Raw genomic sequence first — 18,523 nt, forward strand, 5'->3', positions numbered from 1 at the left:
CATTTTTAACGTTTCAAATAAATTTTGTTGAATTTTTAATGTATTTTATAATATTTCTAATTTGTAAATATTTTTATACAAACTTTAATTTTAACATTAACAATAAAAAAATTATTATAACGAAAATACAAGTATAAGTAAATAAGTAAAAAAACACAGAAGTATAAGATACATTTAGACAATATATAAATTAGTATTATTATATATATATATATATCAAGTTATTAGAATCAATAAAAGCGTTTTACGAAACAATACCCTAAAAAAATGAATATTGCAATTTACATATAAGTAAGAAAGGATGTTTCGAGCATCTGCCTCCGTGGCGCAATCGGCTAGCGCGTTCGGCTGTTAACCGAAAGGTTGGTGGTTCGAGCCCACCCGGGGGCGCGGTATTTTTTACTGTTTTTTAGTGGTTCCAGCCATTCATTTTGTCTTTTTGTGTCACTTATACCTCCATGAATGTCTTTGGATCATTTTTATCAGGTATTTTACTGTTCATTTCGCCCCGTTGTCGATATTTTACCAACTTTTAATTTGGGACGACCGTTACAACGACCTTGGACCGACGCCATTTCTCCTCAGAACGACCGTTACAACGACCTTTGAACCGGCGAAATCTCACCTCGAAACTCGAATCCAATCAATTTTTCCGTATTTGCTCAGGTGAGTGACTCTACTTTCACTACGATGGATTCCATCGTGTCATCCCCTTCATCTAATAGTAACATCCACGGACTGGTCCACCCTACGGTCGACGAAAATACCCAACCAACGAACGTTACAAATGGCGTCCGCCATGTTGACCCGTACGAAGCTGGCACCGGATATGCCTCTTCGGCCAGTATTCTTACCTCAGCCCCTACACGCCGCAGCTCAAGGAGGAAGAATTGCCCCCCATCGAACCCGATAAAAGATATCGGAAATAAATCTACAGCAGAGAACTCTCCTTCCACCAAACCTACCGTGAACATCCGTAGGCAACGAGGAAGACCGAGGAAATCTGCTCGTCCGTGCACCGAGATCAACGACTCTACCACTCCAGTGGTCCCGAATCTACCAGATACAACAATCTCCGATCCCGATCAATCTCCAGTAGTCCCTATCCGAAACCCCTCCATCCAGGTCTCTTCGAACACCGTATACAATCACACCGTTGGTTGCACCTTTGACAGGAATTCTGCGGGTTTTCCATGTCTCGCTACTGACTGTAAGAAGGTATTCTTTAGTCTACACTCCCTTATGTCACACTCGGGCATGGTCCACAACTCCCATCTTAACCCACTCTGGTCTTGCAACTCATGCCAACTCTCATTTAAAACCCGGCTCAAGCTTCTGGAGCACGAGTTCTCAGCACATCAAATTGACTTTCCTTATAAGGCTAACCCAATAACTCCTGAGGGGTTGCCGACAGGCTCTCGGGCGATTGACTATATCGTGAGAAAAGGTGTCAACAAATTCCCCTGCCTCTTCGGCTGCGAGATCGTCACCGACAGGAAAGACTCTCTCATCGGGCACACACTTACGGCGCATGATACTCTCCTAAGAATAATTATCAAGTGTGATGCCTGCTGCTTTACCACCATTGACAGCAACGAGTTTTCGAGCCACAAAGCCAAGCGCTGTCCGGTATCTCTCCCCGGTCCGCCTAATTCGACCCTAACATTGGATCGCATAAAAGATCACCTTAGAGACGCCGTCGGACTCGTCGGTTGGAATCCCGTTAACGTAAGACACTTCCTCGAGCTCCGGGATATCCACTTAGACCCCGAAGCCATATCCAAGGGCCTGGAAAGTCTGAGGGAGGCGCCCAATGCGATCATCCCTATAAAGAAAAGCAATATGGCTAGGTGCCAGAAATCTATCCAAGCCGTCAACAACCACCCGGTAGGTAGCCAAACTCTAATCTCTAACGCGACCAACGGGGTTCAGGGGGGAACTGTCCCCTCTCTTCCCGGTACTCCCCCGTTACCTGCACCCCCGGTCCAGGTTGCAGGCCCTCGCCAAGTTTGTACGGTTCATATAGAAACCACTGCCCCGCAGCCTCCCCCCTCTGAGGCCTATCCGCCAATTCTCCCTCCGCCCACTCAAGACATCGATGCCTCTTCCTGTTCCGCTTTGGCCGCTACCATACCTCCTACCGTGCGCTCCTCTCCGCCGTCTCTTGCCGAAGCCGTCTCTCCCTCCTCCAGATCCATCCACCTCAACTCCTCGCCATCGTCTAACGCTCGTAACGCCTCGGTTACTACTTCTCCTCACAACATTACTCAGACTCCGGCCCCCGGAATCACTCTCCAATCCCCTATCCACCCACAGTATTCGTCTCTCACCGTTGCGCCGCACTCCCGGTGGCAACTACGCAATCCGATCATTAAATCTGCCGAGGAATGGGATAAGGCTTGCTCTACTATCGCCGAATTAACTAGAGCATATGTAATCTTCGACGAAGATCCCTGGGAAGAAGTGGAGCGAAAGGATCGCGACCTTAGAGAAGCGCTATATAGCTGCATTTGGTCTCTAACCCACCCCTCCACCCAAACCGATGGTACCGTCTCCCATCACGACGTTAGTCACTCGGGGCATATTCCGCAGGACAATAGCTCTACTGATAGAGAGGTCAACTCGGTACAACAAGAAATTTTAGACATCAACGCACGCCTGAACCAACGAAACTTGACATTTCGGCAGAGAGGCGAACTGCTGAGAAGACGTAGGAAACTCCTCTCGGACCGCTCGGCCTCCTTCTGGCGTCGAAAATTCAACTTCCGGCCGAAGCAGGTATTCGAAGAGTTGATCGCCGGATCTTCGTCACCTCGATGTCTCCTCACTTTGTCCACCATAGAAGAGGCGTTCCGTGCAAGATACTCCCAGGAGATCGACGGTAACACACCACCTGCGGAGTCCTTTGGCGAATGCCGTTTTCAATTACGTCCCCCCTCTCTCGATGACATCGATCACGTACTTAAGAAAACTCACGGAAGTTCCAGCGCCGGATACGACGGTATCCCTTACGCAATCTGGAAACGCTTTCCCGCACTCAAACCGTGGCTTTTGGTCCTTTTTGCTAGGTGCTGGAAAGAGAAAAGGATTCCGGAAGCCTGGAAAATCTCTAAAACCATACTGTTATATAAAAAAGGGGACCTTAACTCCATTAACAACTGGAGACCCATTACCATTCAATTGACAATAGCCAAACTCTACTCTTCCTGCATCGCCCGCAGCATCAGGGAATGCTGTATCCAAAACGACATCATTTCCAGTAACCAGAAGGGATTTATGCCGACTCCCGGCTGTATCCAACACGACTATCTGATTCACTCCGCCATCCGGAAAGCAAAGAGATGTAAATCATCCGTATTCATTTGCTCCTACGACTTTCAAGATGCGTTCGGCTCCATCGACCACTCATTGATACGTAAGTCGTTAAACAATCTAGGCTTCGGACGTGACTCGACTGACATCGTTATGAGTCTCTACAGTAACATCAACTTCTGGGTGGAAACCCCCTCGGGAAAAACTCAGCTCATCCCTCAGAAGCGTGGAGTTAAACAGGGAGATCCATCCTCTCCCCTCGTCTTTAATCTGGTCTTGGAGAACTTATCGAGAGCTCTAAACAAGCTACCGAAGACCAGTCAGGGATTCAACCATCTACTGTATGCCGACGACCTCACTATAATCTCGGAAACACCCCAACACCTTATACAGCTGCACGAATCGGTTATCAACTTCAACACAAATTCTGGTCTCTCCCTCAATATCAATAAATGCAAACTTCTCGCCTGTAAAGGCACAAAAAATTCTATCAAAGGCACGCTCTCCAGCCGGGATCTAGACATCTCCCTGAAAGTCGGCANCGCCGCACTCCCGGTGGCAACTACGCAATCCGATCATTAAATCTGCCGAGGAATGGGATAAGGCTTGCTCTACTATCGCCGAATTAACTAGAGCATATGTAATCTTCGACGAAGATCCCTGGGAAGAAGTGGAGCGAAAGGATCGCGACCTTAGAGAAGCGCTATATAGCTGCATTTGGTCTCTAACCCACCCCTCCACCCAAACCGATGGTACCGTCTCCCATCACGACGTTAGTCACTCGGGGCATATTCCGCAGGACAATAGCTCTACTGATAGAGAGGTCAACTCGGTACAACAAGAAATTTTAGACATCAACGCACGCCTGAACCAACGAAACTTGACATTTCGGCAGAGAGGCGAACTGCTGAGAAGACGTAGGAAACTCCTCTCGGACCGCTCGGCCTCCTTCTGGCGTCGAAAATTCAACTTCCGGCCGAAGCAGGTATTCGAAGAGTTGATCGCCGGATCTTCGTCACCTCGATGTCTCCTCACTTTGTCCACCATAGAAGAGGCGTTCCGTGCAAGATACTCCCAGGAGATCGACGGTAACACACCACCTGCGGAGTCCTTTGGCGAATGCCGTTTTCAATTACGTCCCCCCTCTCTCGATGACATCGATCACGTACTTAAGAAAACTCACGGAAGTTCCAGCGCCGGATACGACGGTATCCCTTACGCAATCTGGAAACGCTTTCCCGCACTCAAACCGTGGCTTTTGGTCCTTTTTGCTAGGTGCTGGAAAGAGAAAAGGATTCCGGAAGCCTGGAAAATCTCTAAAACCATACTGTTATATAAAAAAGGGGACCTTAACTCCATTAACAACTGGAGACCCATTACCATTCAATTGACAATAGCCAAACTCTACTCTTCCTGCATCGCCCGCAGCATCAGGGAATGCTGTATCCAAAACGACATCATTTCCAGTAACCAGAAGGGATTTATGCCGACTCCCGGCTGTATCCAACACGACTATCTGATTCACTCCGCCATCCGGAAAGCAAAGAGATGTAAATCATCCGTATTCATTTGCTCCTACGACTTTCAAGATGCGTTCGGCTCCATCGACCACTCATTGATACGTAAGTCGTTAAACAATCTAGGCTTCGGACGTGACTCGACTGACATCGTTATGAGTCTCTACAGTAACATCAACTTCTGGGTGGAAACCCCCTCGGGAAAAACTCAGCTCATCCCTCAGAAGCGTGGAGTTAAACAGGGAGATCCATCCTCTCCCCTCGTCTTTAATCTGGTCTTGGAGAACTTATCGAGAGCTCTAAACAAGCTACCGAAGACCAGTCAGGGATTCAACCATCTACTGTATGCCGACGACCTCACTATAATCTCGGAAACACCCCAACACCTTATACAGCTGCACGAATCGGTTATCAACTTCAACACAAATTCTGGTCTCTCCCTCAATATCAATAAATGCAAACTTCTCGCCTGTAAAGGCACAAAAAATTCTATCAAAGGCACGCTCTCCAGCCGGGATCTAGACATCTCCCTGAAAGTCGGCAACCACACCATCAAACCTATCCCCTCCAAGGACTCCTTCCGGTATCTCGGCAATAAACTGGGTAAACTAAGGAACGGCATCTGGTCCTCCTTCTGGGAACTACTTAACGATACCAAGGCTCTTTTGGACAAAACTGCTTCCAGCCCCCTGCTGATTCATCAGAAGCATCACCTTCTGCGCACCTTCATCTGTCCGCGATGGGAATACTACATCCGTTTGAACGGGCTAGGCACATCATACGCCAAAAAACTCGGAGAAGCCCTCAGAGACGCCGTCCGGAAATACGTCGGTCTTCCCAAACAGACTGCACGTGCTACTTTCCACTCCCTCCCAGAGGACGGGGGACTCAATATCCCCGACCCCTGGACTTGGTGCTGCGCCACGCAGATCTCGCACATCATCGACCTTCTGAATTGCGACGATGCGCTAGTCCGCAGCGCCATCCGTGACGAAATTATTCTTTTAATAAAAACCAGATATCGCCCCTCCCCCGACGCCTACACCGACAATGACGGCCTGATGCTCGATTATCTTAATAGTCACTTGGAGCACAGGAAGCGTGCTAAATTCATCGACTGCTCCGATCCGACCGCTATGATCCCGAATTACATCCGCGATGCCAACGTACGGATCTCGCTTCAGGAGGGTCAATTCCGCATCACCCAACCAGATGGCACGGAATTTCGTAACCGTTATCGGAACAACATAACNGCTAGGAGCACGGAAGAAATGTCTCTTCTCGTTCGATGACTTATATCCTGCCTTGCATCCTGGCACAAAGCACGTTGGCATTTTTATGGAGCTAAAAAAACAATTATTATAGGTCAAAATCACTGACTTCAGTATATACCTAGCAAGAACAACGATCTCCTGCTAACAGTGGCGCCGACTAGCGGCAAATATTGTCTCTAGCTAAGTTTGAACTATTAGTCGAAAGACCAGTTAATCTACCGACTCTGCTATAATCCCAGTGGCATCACTAAAATTTTACTCTATACATAACTTAAAAGTGCAATCAACATAAAAAAAAATTAAGTATCCGACAAATGAGTATCCCTTATTAAACACCAGAAAATGTTCTAGAATGCTCCCGATACATCAATAATAAAATTTCGATAAAAAACAAGATATCGAAACTATGATCTTTCTTTTAAAACAATCCAGTCGTGTAATATAAGTAACCGATTAATAACCGAAATTCCAGTTTTGTTGTAATAAAATAGTAAATAATTAACATTAAATAATTCATAAATAAAATGCAATTTTAAATTTTATCTTTAAAACAAAGTTTCTAAGTTTAAATTTTATTCTTACTATCTCCCCGTAATCCAATGCTCACATCACCCGCCATAAGTAAACTAAAGCATAACACATTATTTCGAAAAAATAAAGTTTGCCTTTATATAAATTAAATTTCTAAATATCAGATCTTAAGCTTTGATTTTTCTAATTATATTGTCACACATATCCAATAAAATACAATGCAAATACAACTATTCATTAATTCAAAATAATAACGTAACGTAACGTAGTACGATGTGAGACTGGCTTGTTGACAGCAATTCTGGATGATGCACCGAGTTTAATTAACAACGCGAGTAATATAGTTAGTGAAAGGTACGTAAATACGTATTTACGGCTAATGCATCGGGCCGATTTTACCGTCATAGCACGAAGCAAAGAATTCGAACGGACGCATCGGTGGTTCAATGGTAGAATACTCGCCTTCCACGCGAGTGATCCGGGTTCGATGCAATCGGTGCTTATTTTTCGATTTGCCCAGTCAAATTCATTTTGTTTTATGCCACTATCGAAGACAAGTGCAAAGCAGGTGCCAACGAGCGCAAAAACGTTTACGTTTCTGTAATTTTGCCAGTGGGAAATGAGCAGTGTTTCGTAGTTCGACATTGCAATCAAGTGATTATAAATATGATTAAAAATTGAAGCCCGATGCCGTCGATAACCCTAACCGAAACCGTGAAAACTATGAATATTTTTCAAAAATTTTCCTGTCAAATAGGTACTTGCGTTTTGTGAAAAAAATCACTTTTCTAAGTAACTACGTGTAGATTCTGATGCCACGAATAACTCGATTCTATCGGAAATTAACAGGCGATTTAGAACGGATCGCTAAGCCGGAAGATTTCAACACTGCGTAGCAGTATTGCTTGAATGCACTTTTGAAAATTGCGCGATTTCGACAATTGAGCGGAAAAGGCGTCTTTCAATCTCACAGCAATATTTAACGAAGCGATTTTCGACTGTACAAATGTCGTAAAACTGCTTGCATGTATAATACGTCATTGGCGCAAACAAACAGCACTGGATTTGTAACAGGAGAGATTTCTTGCGTTCGAAACTGTGACTGTATTATTTATGCAGGTTTGTTTGTTTACCGAGCCGCTTTTTATTTTTATACGAACTTAAACAAAAAAATAGATTCAAAGCTAAACGCATCAAAAGTAATTATATTTAACTGTATGCGCCGAATTTTATTACGCCGATAATTTTCGATTGTCGTTTTAAACTGGTTCGTTCATTCTGGGTGTTATTTTTCACTGTTGTATCTCAGTGAATTCGAACGTGGAAGAAATTTCAGGTGGCCCAGGCCAGCGGGGTCGTACCTCACTCGGTAGAGGTACCGAGATCGATGCTCGGAGTCTCCGTCTGCCGCTGTTATTTTTACAAACGTCTGCAATGAATAAATTTTTTGGCACCACAAAAACTAGTTGTTCTTGTATCTGTGCATCGGTTTACACTTCACTTCATTACAGTCGGAGTGCGATAGTCGTGTACGGTACTGTACTTATTATTTGCAAATTGACTCCTGCCAATTTTATAACCATCTGACCTGTCGCCGTAAGCTGTAGTGAAAGTGTTCGGGAAAAACGGTTGGCTCATCGACGCTTGCAGCGGATGGCAAGGAGCGCGTAGCCTACTTTTAGCAGCAGTGACGTTCTTCGTTCGCAACTGCCTAACAAACGCCTAATAGAGTGAACTATTTACAAATGATATTACAGCCAGTTAGTCGCCGGGGACGTAGCTCAGATGGTAGAGCGCTCGCTTAGCATGCGAGAGGTACCGAGATCGATACTCGGCGTCTCCAGACTCGTTTTGTTTAAGTATTTAAACTCTGACTTCTTTTTTAAAATCCGGTTTGTATAGACGATCGAATTCTCGAAATACTTTTCAGATTTTTGCTGAAGTTAGCAAATAATTCCGTCAGAAATTTAAATGAGAATTCGCTCAGTCATACATCTGGCCGGAAAAAATTCCGTTTTGCAACTTTAAAACTTTTCGGTTAGCCAAAATTCTTATCGTTTCGGAAGCAGACTGCAAGTGCAAAGTCGGTAGCAGCGACGCACATGAGCAGCACGTCTCAGGTGTGACGATACGTAGAGAAAAAAAAATTAAATTTAATGGAGACGCCGAGTATCGATCTCGGTACCTCTCGCATGCAAAGCGAGCGCTCTACCATCTGAGCTACGTCCCCGACGTTCAGAATGCCTTTACGGCTCGTTTGCATTCTTTCATTATCTACTGCCAAGTAACGTTTTCACAGTTGCAATCGATTACCTTCGTGTTTTCGGCTGAGGTATTGGTGTGAAATTTGAAAATTTTCGAATTCCGGTCGCATTCGAAGAATCTCGTCGTCTCTGTGACCAAACCGATCAATTGTTATCTAAATGGCGCTTTGTCGGAAAATCATTGCAACTAATTGTGATATTCGGCTTAACAATGTTTAAAAATACGTAAATTAGAAAGTCCGTGATCTGAACTTACCAATCAAATCGCTGCAAATGATGCAAAAGTCGAAAAAACGCTCCAAATCAATCGCTTTTAATAGCACGAACTGAAAATTCAATTGTTCGCCACAACAATAATCGACCGCTCGCAACAAATTGTCAGAGTTTTATTGTTGCGTCGCCACGAAATTTAATGTAAAAACGTTTGATTTTTCACCGAATTTCGTGATATTTTTGCCTGTCTGTCGCTGAAGGGACGGATTATCGCAAATCGTTCCTTGCATATACATTCACGTTAACAGTAGGTATTCAAAAATCCAATATTCTCGTGTTTCGCGTAAGTGTAAAGATGAATAAATACTTCAATATTATGATGATCCTTCGAACCGAAGAAAGAGGAGACTTCAAGTCTAGTAATTTCCCTTTTATCTATTTTGTTGTGATTGGAAACTTTATTCTAGATGTGTTAAGCTATGCGTTAGACAAAAGAAAAGAGGAACTTTTACGATTATATTTATATGTTAGTTTTCTCGAAGTATATTTTTTACGTTGCGTACACGCCTTTATTTTTCGTGATAATACATGGCTAATTTCGTTAGAGAGGGTCCTTTAGCATATATATTTAACTGCAATTTGAAAAAACTGTAGACCTATAACTGCGCAGTGTCGTTTTCTGTATGTCAGTTTATCTATGCTCAAACTCGAGAAATGACTAAGATAGATGGAAGACGAGACCACGCATGAAAACGTAGGAGCAAGAAGCTTTCATTAACTATATAATTGCTTCCGCTGCAAACCGGAAGTTACGTTATTTCAATTCGAAATTATTTTTCCTGAATAAAGTTAGACAGACGACTCAATTGCTATCAGGAAAAGTATGATATACAGGAGCAAGCCACTACTAATTTGAGGTGAAGAGCATATATTTTTAATGAAATTGATTAAAAATTGCTCGTCACAATAAATACTTGCTCGTATATTGAACACTCCACCCTCGCGACTTTAAAAAATCAGATTGTAGATATTTCGATGGCATCGCGAGTCGTAATTTCCTGGTACGTTGGTTATTTTGTCGTTAGATTAGTTTTTTGAACGTTATTGCTAAACATTAAACAGCCTGCCCGAGTCGGAATTTTGACAGTATGTACGCCGGTGAAAAGTTACGTAATACCTTAGAGCTCATTTGATATTTCGGTTCGTTTTCAGGTCGATGATTGACAGACAGAGACAGTAGGCTATTTATCCGAAAAGTAAACAACGGCAGCATTGCCTTGTTCTGCGGAGAGGACGAGTGCGATGTGGTATTTACCTGATATGGCCGACGACGACATTTCTATCGGTACATTATGTTGGAATAGACGTTTGGAAAGTAATCATCCGGTGTCACCGTGGCGCAATCGGTTAGCGCGTTCGGCTGTTAACCGAAAGGTTGGTGGTTCGATCCCACCCGGGGGCGCGTAGTTTTTTTACTGATTTTTAGTGGTTCCAGCCAATTAGTTTGTTTTTTTGTGTCACTTATACCTCCATGAATGTCTTCGGATCATTTTTATCAGGTATTTTACAGTTTATTTCGCCCCGTTGTCGATATTTTACCAACTTTTAATTTGGGACGACCGTTACAACGACCTTGGACCGACGCCATTTCTCCTCAGAACGACCGTTACAACGATTTTTGAACCGGCGAAATCTCACCTCGAAACTCGAATCCAATCAATTTTTCTGTATTTGCTCAGGTGAGTGACTCTACTTTCACTACGATGGATTCCATCGTGTCATCCCCTTCATCTAATAGTAACATCCACGGACTGGTCCACCCTACGGTCGACGAAAATACCCAACCAACGAACGTTACAAATGGCGTCCGCCATGTTGACCCGTACGAAGCTGGCACCGGATATGCCTCTTCGGCCAGTATTCTTACCTCAGCCCCTACACGCCGCAGCTCAAGGAGGAAGAATTGCCCCCCATCGAACCCGATAAAAGATATCGGAAATAAATCTACAGCAGAGAACTCTCTTTCCACCAAACCTACCGTGAACATCCGTAGGCAACGAGGAAGACCGAGGAAATCTGCTCGTCCGTGCACCGAGATCAACGACTCTACCACTCCAGTGGTCCCGAATCTACCAGATACAACAATCTCCGATCCCGATCAATCTCCAGTAGTCCCTATCCGAAACCCCTCCATCCAGGTCTCTTCGAACACCGTATACAATCACACCGTTGGTTGCACCTTTGACAGGAATTCTGCGGTTTTTCCATGTCTCGCTGCTGACTGTAAGAAGGTATTCTTTAGTCTACACTCCCTTATGTCACACTCGGGCATGGTCCACAACTCCCATCTTAACCCACTCTGGTCTTGCAACTCATGCCAACTCTCATTTAAAACCCGGCTCAAGCTTCTGGAGCACGAGTTCTCAGCACATCAAATTGACTTTCCTTATAAGGCTAACCCAATAACTCCTGAGGGGTTGCCGACAGGCTCTCGGGCGATTGACTATATCGTGAGAAAAGGTGTCAACAAATTCCCCTGCCTCTTCGGCTGCGAGATCGTCACCGACAGGAAAGACTCTCTCATCGGGCACACACTTACGGCGCATGATACTCTCCTAAGAATAATTATCAAGTGTGATGCCTGCTGCTTTACCACCATTGACAGCAACGAGTTTTCGAGCCACAAAGCCAAGCGCTGTCCGGTATCTCTCCCCGGTCCGCCTAATTCGACCCTAACATTGGATCGCATAAAAGATCACCTTAGAGACGCCGTCGGACTCGTCGGTTGGAATCCCGTTAACGTAAGACACTTCCTCGAGCTCCGGGATATCCACTTAGACCCCGAAGCCATATCCAAGGGCCTGGAAAGTCTGAGGGAGGCGCCCAATGCGATCATCCCTATAAAGAAAAGCAATATGGCTAGGTGCCAGAAATCTATCCAAGCCGTCAACAACCACCCGGTAGGTAGCCAAACTCTAATCTCTAACGCGACCAACGGGGTTCAGGGGGGAACTGTCCCCTCTCTTCCCGGTACTCCCCCGTTACCTGCACCCCCGGTCCAGGTTGCAGGCCCTCGCCAAGTTTGTACGGTTCATATAGAAACCACTGCCCCGCAGCCTCCCCCCTCTGAGGCCTATCCGCCAATTCTCCCTCCGCCCACTCAAGACATCGATGCCTCTTCCTGTTCCGCTTTGGCCGCTACCATACCTCCTACCGTGCGCTCCTCTCCGCCGTCTCTTGCCGAAGCCGTCTCTCCCTCCTCCAGATCCATCCACCTCAACTCCTCGCCATCGTCTAACGCTCGTAACGCCTCGGTTACTACTTCTCCTCACAACATTACTCAGACTCCGGCCCCCGGAATCACTCTCCAATCCCCTATCCACCCACAGTATTCGTCTCTCACCGTTGCGCCGCACTCCCGGTGGCAACTACGCAATCCGATCATTAAATCTGCCGAGGAATGGGATAAGGCTTGCTCTACTATCGCCGAATTAACTAGAGCATATGTAATCTTCGACGAAGATCCCTGGGAAGAAGTGGAGCGAAAGGATCGCGACCTTAGAGAAGCGCTATATAGCTGCATTTGGTCTCTAACCCACCCCTCCACCCAAACCGATGGTACCGTCTCCCATCACGACGTTAGTCACTCGGGGCATATTCCGCAGGACAATAGCTCTACTGATAGAGAGGTCAACTCGGTACAACAAGAAATTTTAGACATCAACGCACGCCTGAACCAACGAAACTTGACATTTCGGCAGAGAGGCGAACTGCTGAGAAGACGTAGGAAACTCCTCTCGGACCGCTCGGCCTCCTTCTGGCGTCGAAAATTCAACTTCCGGCCGAAGCAGGTATTCGAAGAGTTGATCGCCGGATCTTCGTCACCTCGATGTCTCCTCACTTTGTCCACCATAGAAGAGGCGTTCCGTGCAAGATACTCCCAGGAGATCGACGGTAACACACCACCTGCGGAGTCCTTTGGCGAATGCCGTTTTCAATTACGTCCCCCCTCTCTCGATGACATCGATCACGTACTTAAGAAAACTCACGGAAGTTCCAGCGCCGGATACGACGGTATCCCTTACGCAATCTGGAAACGCTTTCCCGCACTCAAACCGTGGCTTTTGGTCCTTTTTGCTAGGTGCTGGAAAGAGAAAAGGATTCCGGAAGCCTGGAAAATCTCTAAAACCATACTGTTATATAAAAAAGGGGACCTTAACTCCATTAACAACTGGAGACCCATTACCATTCAATTGACAATAGCCAAACTCTACTCTTCCTGCATCGCCCGCAGCATCAGGGAATGCTGTATCCAAAACGACATCATTTCCAGTAACCAGAAGGGATTTATGCCGACTCCCGGCTGTATCCAACACGACTATCTGATTCACTCCGCCATCCGGAAAGCAAAGAGATGTAAATCATCCGTATTCATTTGCTCCTACGACTTTCAAGATGCGTTCGGCTCCATCGACCACTCATTGATACGTAAGTCGTTAAACAATCTAGGCTTCGGACGTGACTCGACTGACATCGTTATGAGTCTCTACAGTAACATCAACTTCTGGGTGGAAACCCCCTCGGGAAAAACTCAGCTCATCCCTCAGAAGCGTGGCGTTAAACAGGGAGATCCATCCTCTCCCCTCGTCTTTAATCTGGTCTTGGAGAACTTATCGAGAGCTCTAAACAAGCTACCGAAGACCAGTCAGGGATTCAACCATCTACTGTATGCCGACGACCTCACTATAATCTCGGAAACACCCCAACACCTTATACAGCTGCACGAATCGGTTATCAACTTCAACACAAATTCTGGTCTCTCCCTCAATATCAATAAATGCAAACTTCTCGCCTGTAAAGGCACAAAAAATTCTATCAAAGGCACGCTCTCCAGCCGGGATCTAGACATCTCCCTGAAAGTCGGCAACCACACCATCAAACCTATCCCCTCCAAGGACTCCTTCCGGTATCTCGGCAATAAACTGGGTAAACTAAGGAACGGCATCTGGTCCTCCTTCTGGGAACTACTTAACGATACCAAGGCTCTTTTGGACAAAACTGCTTCCAGCCCCCTGCTGATTCATCAGAAGCATCACCTTCTGCGCACCTTCATCTGTCCGCGATGGGAATACTACATCCGTTTGAACGGGCTAGGCACATCATACGCCAAAAAACTCGGAGAAGCCCTCAGAGACGCCGTCCGGAAATACGTCGGTCTTCCCAAACAGACTGCACGTGCTACTTTCCACTCCCTCCCAGAGGACGGGGGACTCAATATCCCCGACCCCTGGACTTGGTGCTGCGCCACGCAGATCTCGCACATCATCGACCTTCTGAATTGCGACGATGCGCTAGTCCGCAGCGCCATCCGTGACGAAATTATTCTTTTAATAAAAACCAGATATCGCCCCTCCCCCGACGCCTACACCGACAATGACGGCCTGATGCTCGATTATCTTAATAGTCACTTGGAGCACAGGAAGCGTGCTAAATTCATCGACTGCTCCGATCCGACCGCTATGATCCCGAATTACATCCGCGATGCCAACGTACGGATCTCGCTTCAGGAGGGTCAATTCCGCATCACCCAACCAGATGGCACGGAATTTCGTAACCGTTATCGGAACAACATAACCAAACAACTCAAAACCCTACTAAAATCCCGCATGGCCGACGACTGGTGTAGCAGGGAAGGGGGCCAAGGGAAAGCCATGGCCACGTGCAGGAACACTGTGTCGAATTCCTGGATCAACTCACCCTGCCTATCAAAAGGCACCTACGCCTTCGCCTTAAAAGCCCGGCTTGATCTTCTTCCCACTAAAGCTAATCTTTTTCGGTGGAAGAAATCCCCCACCAGCCTCTGCTCCCACTGTGGTGAACGCGAAACTATGCATCACATCCTCTCGAAGTGTCACCAATATATGCCGCTCAGACGCGAGTTACATAACAAAATTCTGACGCGGATCAGCAAGACGATTCACTATAACAACAAGGGCCCGGACGTCACCGTAGCTATCGACAAATCGATAGACGAGCTGGGAGACGATAACCTACGCCCCGATATTGTGATACGTAACGAGAAAGAGAAAAAAATCATTATTATAGATCTGGCCATCACGAGCCAATACGGCAAGGATTGCATCAACGCCTCCCGCCAAAATAAAATTGAAAAATACCGCCACATAGGGGACCACTTTGCCGCGAGAGGATACAACGTTGTAAATGACGCAATCGTGTTTGGCTCCATGAGGGGAACCGACTCCCGTAACACAAAGCTCTTTAAAACCTGTGGCTCTCCTGTCAAATTTTCTGCCAAGATGCATAAATTTATTATATCTGACATCCTGAAATTCGCTCACAAAATATGGGGACAAAGATGTGGCCCGCGGATTACCCCTGCCATCCGCTAGCTTACCGGGTATATCAGCTTGTACTTTTATATACTTATATGTGTACTTTTATATACTTATTTTTGTACTCTTATTTACTTATATTTGTACTTTTAGATACTTATATTTGTACTTTTAGATACTTATATTTGTACTTTTATACTTATATATACCTATATTTACTTATATATGTTTTGTACGCTTCTTCGACATTACTCGACTGACATCGTTATGAGTCTCTACAGTAACATCAACTTCTGGGGACAAAGATGTGGCCCGCGGATTACCCCTGCCATCCGCTAGCTTACCGGGTATATCAGCTTGTACTTCTATATACTTATATCTGTACTTTTATATACTTATTTTTGTACTCTTCTTTACTTATATTTGTACTTTTAGATACTTATATTTGTACTTTTATACTTATATATACCTTTATTTACTTATATATATTTTTGTACGCATCTTCGACATTGTAACAATATGTTTTTCTGTCACTCCTAATCTGTTATTGTTACACTTACTATTTATCATGTCCCTGAGGCACCATCCTCTGGACATTTTTTATTCATGCTGCCTTTATGTTAATCATCTATATGCATGATATTTTATTTTTGTACAATTTAAAAGAAAATAAATATGGTTCGAGCCCACCCGGGGGCGCGGTATTTTTTTACTGTTTTTTAGTGGTTCTAGCCATTCATTTTGTCTTTTTGTGTCACATTTACCTCTATGAATGTCTTCGGATCATTTTCATCAGTTATTTTACTGGTTATTTCGCTCCATTGTCGATATTTCACCAACTTTGTATTTGAGACGACCGTTACAGCGACCTTTGAACCGGCGAAATCTCACTTCGAAACACGAATCCAGCCAACTATTTCTGATTTTGCTCAGGTGAGTGACTCTATTCCTCCTACGATGGATTCCGTCGTGTTATCTCCTTCACCTAAAAGAAACAACCACGGACTGGTCCACCCTACGGTCGACGACGAAACTCAACCAACGACCGTTACAAATGGCGCCCGGCATGTTGACCCGTCAGAAGCGGGCACCGGAACCGCCTCTTCGGCCAGAAACCTCACCTCAGCCCCTACTCGCCGCAGTTCAAGAAGGAAGAACTGCCCCCCATCGAACCCGATAAAGGAAAACGGAAATAAATCTACAGCAAAGAACTCTCTCCCCACCATACCTACCGTGAATATCCGTAGTCGACGAGGAAGACCGAGGAAATCTGCTCGTCCTTGCACCGAGATCAACGACTCGATCACTCCAGTGGTCCCGAATCCTACAGATGCAACCATCTCCAATCCCGATCAAGCACCAGAAGTCCCTCTCAGAAACCCCTCCATCCAAGTCTCTCCGAACACAGTAAGCAAACACATCGTAGGATGCACTTTCGACAGGAATTCCGCGGTTTTCCCATGTCTCGCTGCCGACTGTAACAAGGTATTCTTTAGTCTACACTCCCTTATGTCGCATTCGGGCATGGTCCACAACTCCCACCTCAACCCCCTCTGGTCTTGCAACTCCTGCCAACTCTCTTTCAAAACCCGGCTCAAGCTTCTAGAGCACGAGTTCTCCGCATATCAAATTGACTTTCCATTTAAGGCTAACCCATTAACTCCTGAGGAGTTGCCGATGGGCTCTCGGGCGATTGATTATATCGTGAGAAAAGGTGTCAGCAAATTCCCCTGCCTCTTCGGCTGCGAGATCGTCACCGATAGGAAGGACTCTCTCATCGGGCACACACGGAGCATGAAACTCTCCTAAGGATAATTATCAAGTGTGATGCCTGCTGCTTTACCACCATTGACAGCAACGAGTTTTCGAGCCACAAAGCCAAGCGCTGTCCGGTATCTCTCCCCGGTCCGCCTAATTCGACCCTAACATTGGATCGCATAAAAGATCACCTTAGAGACGCCGTCGGACTCGTCGGTTGGAATCCCGTTAACGTAAGACACTTCCTCGAGCTCCGGGATATCCACTTGGACCCCGACGCCTTAATCAAGGGCCTGGAAAGTCTGAGGGAGACGCCCGATGCGATTATCCCTAGAAAGAAAAGCAATATGGCAAGGTGCCAGAAATCCATCCAAGCAGTCAACAATCATCCGATAGGTAGCCAAACTTTTATTTCCAATGCGACCAACGGGTTTCAGGGGGAAACCGTCCCCTCTCTTCCCGGTACTCCCCTGTTACCTGCTCCCCCGGTCCAGGTTGCAGGCCCTCGCCAAGTTTGTACGGTTCCTATAGCTACCACTGCCCCGCAGCCTCCCCCCTCTGAGGCTCATCCGCCAATTCCCCCTCCGCCCACTCAAGTCATCGATGCCTCTTCTTGTTCCGTTTTGGCTGCTACCATACCTCCTACCGTACTTTTCTCTCCACCGTCTCTTGCCGAATCCGTCTCTCCTTCTTCCAGGTCCACCCACCTCAACTCCTAGTCGTCGTCTAGCGCTCGTAACGCCTCGGTTATTACATCTCCTCATAATCATATACAGGCTCCGGCCCCCGGAATCACTCTTCATTCCCCTATCCACCCACAGTATTCGTCTCTCACCGTTGCGCCGCACTCCCGGTGGCAACTACGCAATCCGATCATTAAATCTGCCGAAGAATGTAATAAGGCTTGCTCTACTATCGCCGAGTTATCTAGAGCATATTTAATCTTCGATGAAGATCCCTGGGAAGAGGTGGAGCGGAAGGATCGCGACCTTAGAGAAGCTCTTTATAGCTGCATTTGGTCTCTAACCCATCCCTCCAGCCAAACCGATAGACCCGTCTCCCATCACGACGTTATTCACTCGGGGCCTATTCCGCAGGACAACAGCTCCACTGATAGGGAGGTCAACACGGTACAACAAGAAATTCTAGACATCAACACACGCCTGAACCAACGAAACTTGACATTTCGGCAGAGAGGCGACCTGCTGAGAAGACGTAGGAAACTCCTCTCGGACCGCTCGGCCTCCTTCTGGCGTCGAAAATTCAACTTCCGGCCGAAGCAGGTATTCGAAGAGTTGATC

At 46.0% G+C, this 18,523-nt stretch overlaps 1 protein-coding gene and 4 non-coding genes across 5 annotated transcripts; 4 read left to right on the forward strand and 1 right to left on the reverse strand.

Moving 5' to 3' along the window:
• Window positions 1-316: 316 nt before the first annotated feature.
• Window positions 317-390, forward strand: Trnan-guu. The gene has a single exon. It is a non-coding gene; the product is annotated as a tRNA-Asn (tRNA).
• An 8,014-nt stretch (window positions 391-8,404) lies between these two features.
• Trnaa-agc lies at window positions 8,405-8,477 on the forward strand. Its single transcript has one exon. It is a non-coding gene; the product is annotated as a tRNA-Ala (tRNA).
• A 314-nt stretch (window positions 8,478-8,791) lies between these two features.
• Window positions 8,792-8,864, reverse strand: Trnaa-ugc. Its single transcript has one exon. It is a non-coding gene; the product is annotated as a tRNA-Ala (tRNA).
• Window positions 8,865-10,499: 1,635 nt separating this feature from the next.
• Window positions 10,500-10,573, forward strand: Trnan-guu. The gene has a single exon. It is a non-coding gene; the product is annotated as a tRNA-Asn (tRNA).
• Window positions 10,574-10,824: 251 nt separating this feature from the next.
• On the forward strand, window positions 10,825-15,565 carry LOC111632216. The gene has a single exon (XM_023376594.1). The coding sequence runs from the start codon at window positions 10,875-10,877 to the stop codon at window positions 15,519-15,521; it is 4,647 nt and encodes a 1,548-aa protein (XP_023232362.1). The 5' UTR covers window positions 10,825-10,874; the 3' UTR covers window positions 15,522-15,565.
• The last annotated feature ends 2,958 nt before the right edge of the window (window positions 15,566-18,523 follow it).

Source organism: Centruroides sculpturatus, unplaced genomic scaffold (assembly GCF_000671375.1).
Source record: "Centruroides sculpturatus isolate CEXI.00-Female unplaced genomic scaffold, Cexi_2.0 scaffold407, whole genome shotgun sequence".
NCBI classification, from domain to species: domain Eukaryota; kingdom Metazoa; phylum Arthropoda; class Arachnida; order Scorpiones; family Buthidae; genus Centruroides; species Centruroides sculpturatus.

Coding starts and splice junctions, on each gene's coding strand:
- LOC111632216 (XM_023376594.1), top strand. CDS start 10,875: ATGGATTCCATCGTGTCATCCCCTTCATCTAATAGTAACATCCACGGA.